Genomic DNA, 16,006 nt, shown 5'->3' on the forward strand with positions numbered 1-16,006 from the left:
AAAGTCTATGTCAGTTAAAATCTAGTTTCCCGTCAAATCCCCAAAACCAAGGACTTTCTTCACCCTAATTACAGGCTGGAGCATGTAATTAGGGTGAAGAAAGCATGTAATTAGGGTGAAGAAAGAACACATATGATGTTAATATGTGTTCACTGTATCAGTCTTTATAAAAGCTAAGGGTCATGAATATAAATTGTCAGTGTATGTTAGTAGAATTCCTGCACTAGTCCAGAGTTCTGTAGTTTTCTTTTCAGAGCACTTAATTTGCCAGAAACTCATCTTGCACTCATTTTTTTTTAGCTTTTTCTCATTCAAATTAACAGAATGAAATCAGTGGGAAGGGGCTTAATTTTTACATGATGACTTGGAGTTAATTGATAGGAAATGATAACTTTACCATATTCCCAGATGGTATTAATACAGCTGACAGTCCATAAAACCTGATTATTAAGGCGTATCCTGCTCAAATGTTCGCCAAACAATGAGTGTGAATCCAAGCAAAGTAGCTGCAATGTGTGGCCTTCAAGGTCACCACCCAATAGCAATGGCAATACAGTGTATTTTGTATTTTTCTAACTTCTGTGGCTCTTTGCATTGCTTGCTTCTTGTTTACCTTTTATTCTTACATAATATTAATACTGCAAAAATTCTTAAAAACACAACAATATTTTTAAAGTGCCAGCGGTGGTGAAGAAGCCTGTTCCAAAGGAAAAAGTACAACCTGCTGTTCCTAAAAAGGAAATGATTCCACCAGCTAAAGGTATATACTTCCTCTGCATTGTCCTCACAAATCATGAACTCTGATTTCAGTCTTTTGTCCTCATTATTTGTTGAGAAACATGTGTCTGTTTTATGTCTTCATGGTGCTTTTTCAGCTGTTTGTGATTGAGTCTTTTTTGCCTGTTTATGTCATTTTTTGAAAATATGTAAGTTGGGTTGAAAAATGTGTGTTCTGTCTTTAAGATACATATGAAAGAAGTTCAGAAAGACAGAATATCTTTGGTCATTGTGAAAAGGAAGCAGTTTCCATCATCCAAGACTATGGCTGTCTTTCACTAAAACGTTTTTAATGTTATTCTTCAGTCTAATCTTCAAAATTAACATAGATATTCTTTCAGGAAGCATTTAATCCATTGTTGCTTCATCAATCTGTCTTAGATTTGTTAGATTTGTTCTTCTTTCTAACTTCTTCCAAGAAATTTAAAAGCCCTAAAAGCAAACAATGTCTTAAAGGGCTGGCTGTTCTCAAAAGACCTGTTCCTGAAGAAAAGAAACCTACACGTGCAGCTGAAATAGAAGTTCCACCAAAGAAAGGTAGAACCTTTGATATGAGATTTTATGGAAAGGAAATATTTGCATTGTTTACCCCAACTAACACCTTCTAAAAGAATCCTAAAATTCTTTAGGCCATGACAAGGATATAATCTAGTCTCTAACTGCAGATTCAGCTCTGAGTGATAAATTGAATGCTCTTAGGCAAACATTTCATATATGTGCTATACATGTGCTAGATGGTAAATACACTGATTTATGAAAGAAAATGTGATGAGAACGTATTGCTACTTACACCATCTGTACATAAAAGCTTCAGTGCTTTTATTTTTGTGATGTAGTTGTAAATTCAATTTAAACTGGGGGTTGGAAGCAAGTATAATGGTCATGATATTCTGAGAACTAATACGGCAAGAGCAAGTAAGTTTAAACCAAAAAAGCTGTTATAAATACCAGAAAGAAATATCAGCATGAAGATGCAGAGAGAAAAGCAAATGGCTTATTCTCTTTTAGAGCAAAAACAATGAATTTTCTACATAATTCATTGTTCTAGACTGTATATCTTTCATCAAAATGCACAGTATTTGGGCCATTAAAAAACCTTAGTTTTCTAGGTTTATTTCTGTTTGGGATTTTACAAGTTGAAAAATATTTTGAGGTTACTAAAAAAGGGATAATATCTTTTCAAGTTCCTGAGGTTCATAAGAGAGCTGTCCTTGAAGATAAAGTATCCACCTTTATTGTTGAAGATGAACCTACTTTGTATGAAGGTACATCAGTGAAATATCTACCAAGAAGTAAACTGCAGAGATTCACGTTCTAGGTTGTTTTTTAAAACATGAGACGTTTTCAGTGTATGTATTTTTTGTAGTTATTTAAAAGTAATTTCTATGCATGTTTTTGAGACCTTCTAACCCCAACATTTATAGTTTAACATTTTTTTAGATGTTCATTTCTTTCCTATTGTTGGATGAAAAAAGCGTAAGAGAGAAGCTAAATTTCTGATCCAGGAAAACACTTCAGCCATATTAGAACAAAAAAATGGACTAAAGTAGATGTTGGCTTAAAAACCATCCTGAGTATGTCTTAGTTCTCCGTGTTACATGGGACATTATATTTGAATTGAGATTCCCATTTCCCCATCTGGAGTTAATTATCTATATCCCAGCTCAAAATTAATTAAGACAACTAACTAGAAAATAAAATGAAATATTTTTGAAAAATTGTATTATACTAATTGAGAATGATCACTTCTAGCAATAGTAGGTAAATGATCAGGCTGAAATGAGATATTTATGTTCAAACAGGTCTTTGTCCATATACATGTCTGTGCATTATAAGTTGTCTGTCTAATTTTGTCTTGTAAATAATATTAAAATCTGTAAAATAAACTAATATCTTTAAAGAGCCTGAAGTTTATGAAGATCTTCCAACAGAAGAAAAACTCCCTGTTGTTATTCCTTGTAAACCAGAAGCTCCAGCAGCTAAAGGTACAGCAACTATTCAAACAATATATAAAGTGATGTGTACCCTACAAATCAGTTATTCATTGTCATCATTCCATCTGTGCTCCAGTCAGCTATTTAATGTGTTCATTCTAATGTTTCCTTAGATACTATGTGCTTGTCATTGCTTCTTTGTTTTGTTACTTACATTTTGTTATATGATAATGTTCTTAAAAATGTAATATCTTTGAAGAACCTGCAGTGACAAAGAAAACTGTCCCATTTAAGAAAATACCTGCTGCTGTCCCTAAAGAAGCTCCTCCAACTAAAGGTATACGATCTCCAAATGATTTTTTTTTCTATTCTCACAAAATTGAGGTACTAAGAGGTACCTCATACTTGATTTTTCTGAACAGCATTATAAAGTGCTATATACATACTGTTTTCTCCCCTTTGATTTCCTATTATAAAAGTAATTTATTTATCTGAGGAGAGAGCATGTATACAGGGAGATCAGAGATGAAAAACATATAATCATTTTGCAAATACAAAGAAATCCAAATATTTCATCAGCTTTCTTCATATGTTAAACTAATGAATGAGCATCATTCAGGAAAACAAATGTATGTTTGTGTAAATTCTTATTTTTGGCTTGTGTGAGGGACTGCTCAAACATATTAATACATTTTGCATCAAGAATTTAAAATTTAAACAGACAAATTTATACAACTACTCCCCCCTCTCAATAAATAAATAAATAAATAAAAGAAAATTAGTAGACAAGTAATTCATTACAGGCCCAGGGATTAACCTTATATTTTTTAACTTCTTGTCATATTCCATTTCCCAAACTACATTCTCTGTTGCTATTAAAAAAAAAAAAAAAAAAAGCCATTACAGAGCTTGTTCCTGAAGCACTTTTCCCAGTCATGTCAGGGTTTCTGATAAAGATAGGTTAAGACTTCAATTCCAAAAAAAAAAAATTCAAAAACCCCACAAAATAATTTTATAGAAACATAATTTTGTAATATACAATTCCAGTGTTGAAAAACTATGACAAAATGTTTGATTAACTTCACTGGAGTTTTGCTTTACCTTTTTTAGGTAATTTTGAAATTTCAAAAAAATAAAAATGTTTGAATTGACAAAATTCCTAAAGGTTGTTTGATAACAACAACAACAAAAATTATTATCCTTTCAGAGAAGAGAAAATTCAGACCTGTAAATGTTAGGAGTTCCAAAAACAGAGAAATGCATGAAGTTAAGTTTCCAAGTTGTATTCACAGTTTAATAACATATATTTTAATATTTTTCTAGTAGCATTTTTTATGGTTTTACAAAACTGTAATACTTATTTCCTACTGCAAATTTGTAAAATAAACCAATGTTTATTTTATAAACCAAAGTTCCTGAAGTACCAAAGAAAGATGTCCGCAAAGAAAAAATACCTCCTGCTCCATCAAAAGAAGCTACGCACCTTAAAGGTACAAGACATTCTGACTGGGGTTTGAATGATAAAAGATATGTTTTCATGTGTATATCTTTAATGATTTTGAGAAAATTCTACGTATCATAACCTAAAGTGTAGTTAGCAGCCACTGTATAAAATTAATAAATATATATATAAATATATAAATATATATATATATATCCTGGAGTTGTCCTTGAGGGGAAAAAATTGTTTAGATTTAGGGTCAAAAAGCAAGGGACCCTGCTGCATGAGATCAGTCCAAGGAAACAGACAAATTGAAAAATTGATAGAGAGTAGTTAGAGAAGTCCATTTCTCAGCACTCAAGAAGTAGGTCAGTTTAGAACATAACAAAAATCTTTCTTCCTGCAACCTGCAGAGGTCAGATCATGGTAGTATACAAGGTTATTTCTTCCCTCATTTATAAATTTGACTAAATTTGAGGGTTGATACAAAATAGACCTGTGTGTCTTAAGATGAGCTTGAACATTTGATTTTCTCTGTTATTTTCATATCATCTTGTTGTCTGAAGATATTACTCTGAGTTAATTTAAATATTTAAACTAATATCTTTCAAGTACATGAAGTTTATGAGGAAATGTACATAGAAGAAGAAATTTCTACTGTTCATAGAGAAGAGGAGGCTCCACCACGTAAAGGTATATGATCTTCTTGATCATCTTTCCTGAAACTTGCAACGTAATGACCTCCAAAAAATTAAATTAATAATGTTCATACTTCATGTATTGTTCAGTATAACTAATATTTGTGTGCATTCTTTTTGTTCTTTACTTACGTGTCTTTTTTTTTTTATGTATGACTTGTCTTTCTGTCCTATATAAATTCTTAAAATGAACTAATATCTTTAAAGTGCCTACAGTAGTTAAGAAAGATGCTTCAGAAGAAAAAGTGCCTATTGCTGTGCCTAAAACAACAGAACCTACACCAATGTCTAAAAGGCCAGAACCTCCACCATCTAAAGGTACTTTAGTAGCCCAATAAATCTGAGGTTGTCTTCTTTTGATGATAATATATTTTGTGTTTCTTGCGTCGCTACTCATTTAATAGTTTATAATCCATGTCAGTTTTGTGTTACTCATGTTACACATGCCTGTTCTTCTGTTTCTTTACTAGTCTTATTTATTTGTATGTTTACATTAAATAATAAAATTTAAAATCAATAATATCTTTATAGTGATGGAAGTGCCCACAAAAGGTATCCCTGAAGAAAAACCTGTTCTTCAAACTTCAATTTGTTTTTTGCTGAGACTTTTTTGAACATGTAACTGTTGTCAGACTGTCTTTTAACATCTACTTGTTTTGTCTTACTTCTCTGTATTCCATATTTTATATTTCTATTTCTCAAAAGTACATATCTTTAAAATTTCCAAGCTACCTAAGGAATCTGTCTCAGAAGAGAAAGTACCTTTTGCTGTACTTAAAAAGACAGGAGTACCACCTGAAGGTTATATGTCCATAAAGGTGACACTCTTTCTCTTGGGCAGAAGGGTTAACATTAAAATAAAAAAATACCCTTCATTTCTCATTTATAAAAATTCCTAGTGCTGTGTAGTACTATACAAATCTTTTGCATTACATATTTCTTTTCATGTCTGATCTTATGAATCTTGACAATATTCTTCTTGTGACACTCTTTCTTCTTAATATCACACATCTTTAAATGCCTTACATATAACAAAAATAAATGTTGTTTTCTTTAAAGTGCCAGAAGTGCCCAAGAAAATTCCAGAAGAGAAACTACCTATTACTGTGCCTAAAAAACTGGAACCAACGCCAGCCAAAGGTATGTTTCATTACATATAACTAAAACTTGGAAGAGAAAAAAAACTCTACCCTGATTTGGTGAATTAGTTTTTGATTGCTTGTATGTGTTGTACTATTATATTTATTTTCTGTGGCCACAGTTTGTATGTTACTGCTTTAGAAACTCTCTTTCCTGAGTGATAGCTGTAAATCAGTGAGTGTATCAGTGTATCAGTGAGTTAGAAATACTCATGAAACTGGTCAGAGATGAGACCAATACTCAAGAACTACAGAAGAAATCTTACAGTAAAAAATTAGCTGCAAAATAGCGTTTAAGAATCTCAAAATACACAGTGATACAGTTGTCTAACACAGGGAAAAAGCCTCCATGAAGAGACAAATTGATAGAGATGACATCATCATGCACACAAGGAAGGCAGAATGGACAACGGCAGCCTTTAGTTGAATGCAGATCCAGGGAGGTCATTGACTTAAATGGAAAAATAATTTAATAGGGATTAAATACAAGGATGTGTTTAAGTCAGCCACCTTGTTGATCTGCATGTGACTAAGGCTTTAAAAGGCTCTGAGGTTTTACCTCAGACTTTACAGGGGCATAAAGGAATGTAAAGTCAATAAACATATTAGATCAATGGTTCCATTAATTTTCAGTTTGTACTCCAAAGTTTTGAATATAGCTGTAAAATCCTACATACTGATTGAAAATATTTTTTGTCCTCAAAGAGCCTGAAGTACCCAAGGAAGTAGTTCTAGAAGAGAAAATCAAAGTTCCTGTGCCTAAAAAGCCAGAAGTATCACCAGCTAAAGGTACTTGTCGTTAATAAATCTATAACAATAATTTGTTTTCCTTCATTGATAAAATCTTTTGATACTATTTCCCCATCTTTTCTGTCTCCTAAACTGTGATTTATATACTTCATTTTTGGAGCAGACTCTTTTTTTCCCCTTGATACTCTCAAATGTCTATCAATCTTGATTGAGAGCAAAACGCATATTTGGTAAAGGATATTATCTCTAATTCATCCTACTTGGTGTCCTTTTGTTTGTTTCTTTTTCTAATTTAATGCTATTTAAATTTCTTTATATTCTTTGTATTAACATAAGTATTAATTTTAAAGTGCATGAAGAGCCCAGGAAAGTCCCAGACAAGAAAATACCAGTCACGGAGCCTAAAAAACCAGAAATTCCACCACCTAAAGGTATTTGTCATTATGGAGAAAAATAAAATAATAAAAAACAAAATGGAAAATATTACTCTATTGTTTTGACACCGTAGAAGACAATACCCAAGTCCCTTGTGGAGATTTTCTTCTGTTGTCTGAGGTTTTTCAAGTGAACAAACGTGTTGTTTTCCAACGTGGAAAAAGATAATCCTTGTAACTGGAGTACTCACTAACACTATTCTGCTGTTGTTCTTTAATGCTGCTCATGAAATTCTTATAGTAAAAGTTACTAATATTTTTCAAGTGCCTGAGGTACCAAAGAAAGTGGTCACAGAAGAGATTTCAGTCAAAGTACCAAAGAAGCCAGAACCTCCACCAGCTAAAGGTAACTGCTGTAAACAATGAATGACAGAAAAACCCTTTGTGTATAATTTTAATAAATTAGTGTATTATTTTAATAAATGGCTATTTTCTTGTATTATAATGTTCTATATTTGTTGCTGTTGTTTAGATTGTACCTTTTATATGTGTGAGAGAGATAAACAGAGAAGCTAACCTATTTGTAGCCCGTAAAAGACCATTACCTCAGAGAATATTTTCTGTAGGAATACAAAAAAAGTCGATATTTACATCCAAAACCACTGATGTTGTTATGTCCCTGAGTTTTACTTTTTATGTCCCAAGTGCTAAAGACACTCTGTTTGAATTTCATACAAATAACAGAAATTACTTTTTTTAAAGTGCCTGAAGTGCCCAAGAAAGTGGTTCCGGAAGAAAAAGTACACACTGAAGTTCCTAAAAAACCAGAACCTCCACCACCTAAAGGTACATTTTCAGTACTGATAAAATCACACAACATTTTTAATTGGTTTATCTGAATATAATCTTTTTTTTAATTCTGTGTTATCCTCTTTGTTATATTCTAATATTTGTAGGTGTTACAGTTTGAGTTGTCATTCCTTGTGAATAACTTATTTAGCAACAACGGCTATTATTGGTGCACGTTGCGCAATATTAAAAACAAATAGACTATTTATGAGGGGTATTTTTTTTTGATGTTGTCTGATAATTTTCTTTTTGGAGCCCCTTTTTAAGTCCAATTCTTCAAATTCCTGAAAGTAAAACAAATAAATATTTTTAAAGAACCTGAAGTGTCAAGGAAGCTTGTTCCAGAGAAGAAATTACCTGTTCCTAAAACACCAGAACCTGAGATTTTGCCTAAAGAACCAGAACCTGTGGTTGTCCCAGAACCAGAGGCTGTACCTGAAGAACCGAAACCTCTACTAGAGAAAGGTAAATGTCAACATTAAAAAAATAATAAGAGCAATATTTTCCTCTTTTCTTAAACGCTGTGGTTTTCCAGGTCTTCTGTCTTCTGAGAGACAGGACTGTATTTGTTCTATGTATCTGCATATCTGCGTGAAATAGGCATACATGGGTCTTTTTGAAGAATAGCGACAAATTCAGCATGTCTGAATTACCTGCATTTTTCACTTCAGTTCTTCTTACTGTTTTGGATTATTCTTACCATTCTATTATTCTTACCATTACTACATGCTTTGGTTCATGAAAACGACCATAACTAATATTTTTCAAGTTACAGTAGTAAAAGAGGAGAAACTATCCATTATAATAGCTAGGAACAGAACATACCAATACACTTGATATATCAGAAGCTCCACCAAGAAAAGCTGGATGCCATCACTGATGATTCTTGAGTCTTCAGCTTATTACCTGCAAAGTTATTAATATCTTTTGTCCTGTCTACTTTGTTTGTAAATGTTGTGAATTCTACATAGAGCTTAAGATATACTGTCAGTGCATGTGCATGCTTACATGTGTGGGGGCATGAGGTATGTATGTGTGTGTATTTGAAGGAAGAAAAGACAAAATGTGTAGTCTCCATCCTTAAAAAGGCTAATATAAATGCTTGGTACCTCATACGTTTTTAATGTTTCCATTCCAATTGTCTTTTTATGTTTTATGATTTACTTAAAGTACGTATATGTGTCTGAGCAACTGTTAATTTAGAACTAATATCTTTTATGTACATGAAGTCGTCAAGACAACTGTTCTAGAAAAGAAAGTACCTGTTGCAGTTTCACGAAAACCAAAGGACATTGCAGGACCCCCCAAAATAAAACACTTTGTGGAACCTCAAGAACCAGAACCTGTGACAGTGGCCCAAAAAACAGTGCATGCTGTGTCACCTGAGGTTACAAAGTCTGTTGTGGCACCCCAAGAAACAGAGAGTTTTGTGGCATCTGAGGAGCCTGAGACTGTCTTGGCACACCGAAAAGCAGAAACTGTTGCAGCACCTGAGGAAACAGAGCCAGTTGTGGCAGCCCAAAAAACATTACGTGTTGTGGTGCCTGAGAAAACAGACCTTACTGTGGTACCTGAGGAACCTAAGCTTGATATGGCACCCCAAGAACTAAAGCATGGTGTGATATCCCCAAAACAAAAGCCTGTTATGGTAGCCAGAAAAACAGAGCATGTTGATTTACCTGAGAAACGAGACCTTGCTGTGGTACCTGAGAAACCCATTCCTGATGTGGCACCCCAAAAAATAAAGCATGGTGTGATGCACTCAAAACAAAAGGCTACTGTGGAACCCCCCAAATTGGAGCCATTCATGGTCCCTGAGGAACCTGAGATCACTGTGGTACCTGATGACTCAGAGGCAGCTGCAGCACCCCCAAAAGCAGAGCACATTGTGATGCTCCCCAAAACAAAATTTCTTGTGGCACCCCAAAAAGCCGAGCTTGTTGTGGAAGCTGAAGAAACAGAGTTTGTTGGAGATTTCCAAAAATCAAAGCCTACTGCAGTGTCACAAAAATCAAAGCCTGTTGCAGTGCAAGACAAGCCAGAACCTGTTATGGTGCCTAAGGAATCAGAACAAATTTTGGCACCCAGAAAACCAAAGAATTTTATAGCTCTTCAAAAACCGAAGCCTGAAGTGGCACCTGAGAAGCCAGAGCCTGAACCACCACTGGCCAAGACGGCTGAAAAGCCAGAGATTGTTGCCATACATAAAAAGCAAGCAGCTCCACAAGCTAAAGGTACATTTTATGAATAGGATGTCTATTCTTTCTCTCAAGTATAGTATGTTTCACTGCTCACACGAAAGCTTAATACGAATAACTAAAATATACTAATATCTTTAAAGAGCCTGTAATGTCTGAGAAGGCTGTCCCAGAAGAGAAAATTGCTGTAGCTGTTCCTGAAAAATCAGAACCTCCATCAGCCAGAGGTACATATTATCATGAATATATGGTAGACACACCTAATCTTCTTAAATATGATTTTAACCTCTTTTGTCATTTTGAACCTTAGATTTTAAGTTGTGCTTGCCGCTACAAATCACAATGAGCATGTTTGTGACAGATTGTTATTTCACAAGATTTCACATCTTCTATGTTTCAGTCTGGGTACTTATGTTTAAATGTATTTGAATTGTAAAATGAATTACACTAATATCTTTGAAGTGCCTGAGAGGGCTGTCCCAAAGGAGAAATTTTCCAATGGTGTACCTAAAAAAACAGGAGCTCCACTTGCTAAAGGTATATGTCATAATGAGCACCATCATAGGAATGGTGGCTTTGTTGTTACTGTCTGTCTGTTTGTGTATTTGTCTTATTTATTTTTATTTTTTTTAATGAATCCCATTTTAAATTGATCTTTTATTGTCATACTCTAGCACTGAAAATGTGTGAGAGATGTACCGGATATGAATTAATATGCAAGGTTCTCAAATGAGGACTTTATTTTCTCAGAATACTAAGCTGAAAGATGTTAAAGTTGAAATACTCAAAACCTGTATGCATAACAATTTGATGCACTGCTTCACTATTTCATTACATTTAGAAAGTCCCAAATACTGTCTAGAAAAGTAAACATTTTCTCAGGCACCAGATTCCATCCATCCAAAACACAAGGATATAATTCAAGTGAAGTGCTATTTGCCTCTGATGATGTTGAGAGTATTTAAATATTATAAATATTTTAAATGAATATTACATGAAATAGCTATAAGGAGCATATAGTGTATATTGAAAAAAGAAATGAAAAGATGACAATCAAAGTATACCCAAGCCCATAGCCAACAGCTATGTTACTGCTGAAATCTGATATCCTGTCCATTTATGATTACCTGAAATTTCCAAGTCCTGTGTGTGAATTGGGAATTCAATCTATTTAGTATTTTTTGTGAACAACCCAAAAGATATTTTGAATGCACTGTTTCACTTTCATATTCTAAATCTTCAGACACAAAAATTTGATTTTTAAAATTTGATCTTTTTTTTTTTTTTTTTTAGAGTATTGCCTAACAATATCTAAAATTGACAATGCAGATGTCCCCATGGCTATTTTGACAGCCTCAGTGACTGTGTATTATAAGCATGAGTCTTTCAGAATTTAAAAAAACAAAACAAGTTACTCAGAAATGCACATACGAAGGGAGTTATAAGAACTGATAGCATATTAAGTGCTTAAAGAAATACCTGATCTTTTCAGAGAATGTAGTGAAGAAGGAATGGTTATAAAATCCAGTGAACCATGTTAGCTGTGGGAGTTGCCACAGTGAGAGGAGAATTGAGGGATGAGAACTACTCAAGATAAGAAAATAAACCAGTGAAGTGGAAAGTATAAACAAAGAATGGAAACAGAGAAGGGCAGGAATAGAGATGAAGGAAAACCAGTGGGATTTCTGTTCCTCTCTTTATCAATGCCTGTATGAGGAATGACAATAGATAAGGTATGGGCTGAGGTTGTTCCCAGAGAACCATCAGATCCCAGCAGGGCTGAGAATGACAGTGTCTCTTTGCTGGAGGGAAAGCTGCTGAGTAATAAGGGAGGGGTACCCTTATTCTCACCTCGCCCTTGAGTCGTACATAAATACAGGCACTCTGTATCTGGGTTTTTGTGAGCAAGTGAGGGAGAGATGAGGTTGATACCATGAGACCAGTTTGGTTATTTTCTTGAGGGCACCTTTCATTTACGTTTCACTGTTCATCATTCTGTTCAATGTATAAGACTGACTGTTACTAATATCTTTAAAGCGCCTGAAGTGCCCAGGAAGGCTATTCGTGAGGAAAAAATACCTGTGGCCATTGCCAAAGCTCCAGAGCCTCCAGCACCAAGAGGTACCTGACTTCATGGATAGCTTGACAAAGAAGATACTTTATCTCCTTCTCTTAAGTGTTGTCCTACTCTCTCTTGGCCTGTCCTTGTCTTAAATCTGAGACTTGCAAAGTTATGCATGCTGGGCATACTGTGCAGTGTGTGTCAGGTTTTGAACAGGCTTTTGTGGTGTTCAGCGTCTGCGCTGCCCTGTTTTTTGTTCCTACTTGGCATGTCTTTTCAGCAATGTAAAATGAAACACACTAATATCTTTGAAGTGCATGAGATGCCGGAGGCAGAGGTCTCAGAAGAGGAAGAGGTGGAAGAGGTACCAGAGGAAGCAGTAGCAGTTGCTGAGCCTGGAGAGCCGGAAGCTCCTCCAGCTGAAGGTATATGGTGGTGTCCCAAAGTGCCTGCCGTGCTCTCGGTGTTGACACAGTACTGACTGCTCTTTGCCCCTCTGCCCCCTAGGGAGGGGTGTGAGCAGCATTTAGCCATGCTGTGTCTAGATGAGCCTGTATGGGCCTGTGGCAGAGGGTGGGGCTGGTTGGCAAATGCTCTGTCATAAGCCCCCACTCGTGCTCTTTGTTGCAAGTAGTCTACCTGAAGGAAGTGGTGGTGTCTGAAAAGGACTCTTCCTTTCCTGCTTCATTGCTTGCCATTAAGCTGTTTGCTGATCTTTGTCCCTGTCAAGTAAAAGGAACTAATATCTTTAAAGTGCCTGATGTGGTTGAGGAGGAAGAGCCAGAAGAGGAGGTGTCAGTGGTTGTTCCCCAAAAGCCTGTGGCAGTGCCTAAGAAGCCTGTGGCTGTGCCAAAGAAACCAGATGTTCCAGAAGCTAAAGGTACATTTGTGAGAAGAGCTGCTTTATATTTTAGTATCTTGATTGATACTTTATAATTTCTTATTACCCACTATTTTTGTGTAAGATTTCTTATGCGTATCCATCCCCAGCTTCTACTGTGCGTAAGGCTGCATATGTGATTAACCAACCAGTCACTAGATGAAACGCAATTTTTAGAAAAAGCTAATCTCTTTGATTCTGTCATCAGTTTTATGATCTTTTGTATTTTTTCTAAACTGCGAATTTAAGAGAAAATATCTTTAAAGTGCTTAAGGTGCCCAAGAAAGCTGTCCCACAAGAAAAAACACCTGTTGCTGAACCCAAAAAAACAGAACTACTGCCATCCAAAGGTATATATCATCATTATAGTATCATCATTAGAAATAAACATAATGTTCTTCTGCAGTTAAATTGAACTAACTTTATGAATTATGCTCTGAGATACATGCTTAATTAATATGAAGTGGAGGGGCAAAAATGTGGCATGCATTACAGATAAATCTAGTTCATTAAAGAGTATCATCAGCTTTCTGATCTTCTTGTAAACTTTAAAAATGAAGATATTCAGAATGATTACTTTAAAGAGTATAAAATGTTGTTCTGAAAAGCAGTCTGAAAATGTGGCTTCAGTTTAACATACATAATTTAGCGCCCCAGAATCTCTCAATAATCATTATTAATAGATGAGAGCAGCTGTATCAGTTCTCTATCTCTTTAAAGGTGAGTAAATTCCACTAAACTGGAGGTAGACTTACTACTGAAAGAATGGATATATCTGCTGATTATTCTGCTAGCACATGAAAGGGCCATTCATTAATATCAGCCAAAAGAGAGGAGAGAAAGTACACATTTCTGTAGGAAGAGGGATCTGCAAACACAGAACTCTGGAAAACAGAAAATGAAAAGGAGATAAAACTAGTGGAAGTAACAGAGGAAAAAGGAGATTAATAGTTAAAGCAAATGGAAATTTTGTTAACAGTTGAAACAGTTGACAAAGCAGTCATGAATGCTATGCAACAGACCTTCAAGTACAGTTGGATTCTATAAATGAGTTTCTGACCAGCTGTTAGAAAGATGGGGTGTGTTTTCTGCATTTTCACCTTGCCTCAAAAACTGAAACTAAACAAAGACTTCCCATCTCCTGCATGACATCTTTGACACCCTTGGCATTCCATGTGTGTGAAGCAAAGCATAACTGGTGACTGAGTGTAAGCACAGCGCTTTCTCAGGGAAGACTGTATGCGCATGTTATTGATTGTCTTATTGTTTCATATACATCTGTACAGCCCACAAAACTAAAATATACTGATATCTTTGAAGTGCCCAAGGTACCCAAGAAGGCTGTTCTGGAAGAACCCATACCTGTAGCTGTGCCAAAAAAGCCAGAACCTGCACCAGCTCGAGGTACTTGTTGCCCTGCACATAGACCCAAACAAGACTGTTTCTTACTATCTGAAATGTTACTGCTGAAATCTGATATCCTGTCCATTTATGATTACCTGAAATTTCCAAGTCCTGTGTGTGAATTGGGAATTCAATCTATTTAGTATTTTTTGTGAACAACCCAAAAGATATTTTGAATGCACTGTTTCACTTTCATATTCTAAATCTTCAGACACAAAAATTTGATTTTTAAAATTTGATCTTTTTTTTTTTTTTTTTTAGAGTATTGCCTAACAATATCTAAAATTGACAATGCAGATGTCCCCATGGCTATTTTGACAGCCTCAGTGACTGTGTATTATAAGCATGAGTCTTTCAGAATTTAAAAAAACAAAACAAGTTACTCAGAAATGCACATACGAAGGGAGTTATAAGAACTGATAGCATATTAAGTGCTTAAAGAAATACCTGATCTTTTCAGAGAATGTAGTGAAGAAGGAATGGTTATAAAATCCAGTGAACCATGTTAGCTGTGGGAGTTGCCACAGTGAGAGGAGAATTGAGGGATGAGAACTACTCAAGATAAGAAAATAAACCAGTGAAGTGGAAAGTATAAACAAAGAATGGAAACAGAGAAGGGCAGGAATAGAGATGAAGGAAAACCAGTGGGATTTCTGTTCCTCTCTTTATCAATGCCTGTATGAGGAATGACAATAGATAAGGTATGGGCTGAGGTTGTTCCCAGAGAACCATCAGATCCCAGCAGGGCTGAGAATGACAGTGTCTCTTTGCTGGAGGGAAAGCTGCTGAGTAATAAGGGAGGGGTACCCTTATTCTCACCTCGCCCTTGAGTCGTACATAAATACAGGCACTCTGTATCTGGGTTTTTGTGAGCAAGTGAGGGAGAGATGAGGTTGATACCATGAGACCAGTTTGGTTATTTTCTTGAGGGCACCTTTCATTTACGTTTCACTGTTCATCATTCTGTTCAATGTATAAGACTGACTGTTACTAATATCTTTAAAGCGCCTGAAGTGCCCAGGAAGGCTATTCGTGAGGAAAAAATACCTGTGGCCATTGCCAAAGCTCCAGAGCCTCCAGCACCAAGAGGTACCTGACTTCATGGATAGCTTGACAAAGAAGATACTTTATCTCCTTCTCTTAAGTGTTGTCCTACTCTCTCTTGGCCTGTCCTTGTCTTAAATCTGAGACTTGCAAAGTTATGCATGCTGGGCATACTGTGCAGTGTGTGTCAGGTTTTGAACAGGCTTTTGTGGTGTTCAGCGTCTGCGCTGCCCTGTTTTTTGTTCCTACTTGGCATGTCTTTTCAGCAATGTAAAATGAAACACACTAATATCTTTGAAGTGCATGAGATGCCGGAGGCAGAGGTCTCAGAAGAGGAAGAGGTGGAAGAGGTACCAGAGGAAGCAGTAGCAGTTGCTGAGCCTGGAGAGCCGGAAGCTCCTCCAGCTGAAGGTATATGGTGGTGTCCCAAAGTGCCTGCCGTGCTCTCGGTGTTGA

At 35.6% G+C, this 16,006-nt stretch overlaps 1 protein-coding gene across 1 annotated transcript in view; it reads left to right on the top strand.

Moving 5' to 3' along the window:
- LOC309879566 (titin-like) overlaps window positions 1-16,006 on the top strand; it is a 246,514-nt gene that overhangs the window by 113,960 nt on the left and 116,548 nt on the right. The window contains exons 145-151 of the mRNA XM_082763383.1: window positions 677-760; window positions 5,910-5,990; window positions 6,695-6,778; window positions 7,090-7,170; window positions 7,439-7,519; window positions 7,876-7,959; window positions 8,278-8,427. Of these exons, the coding sequence (XP_082619509.1) occupies window positions 677-760; window positions 5,910-5,990; window positions 6,695-6,778; window positions 7,090-7,170; window positions 7,439-7,519; window positions 7,876-7,959; window positions 8,278-8,427 (645 nt within the window). The remainder of the gene's footprint in view (window positions 1-676; window positions 761-5,909; window positions 5,991-6,694; window positions 6,779-7,089; window positions 7,171-7,438; window positions 7,520-7,875; window positions 7,960-8,277; window positions 8,428-16,006) is intronic.

The sequence above is a fragment of the Aythya marila genome (assembly GCF_965140915.1).
Source record: "Aythya marila genome assembly, chromosome: 6".
In the NCBI taxonomy this organism is placed as follows: domain Eukaryota; kingdom Metazoa; phylum Chordata; class Aves; order Anseriformes; family Anatidae; genus Aythya; species Aythya marila.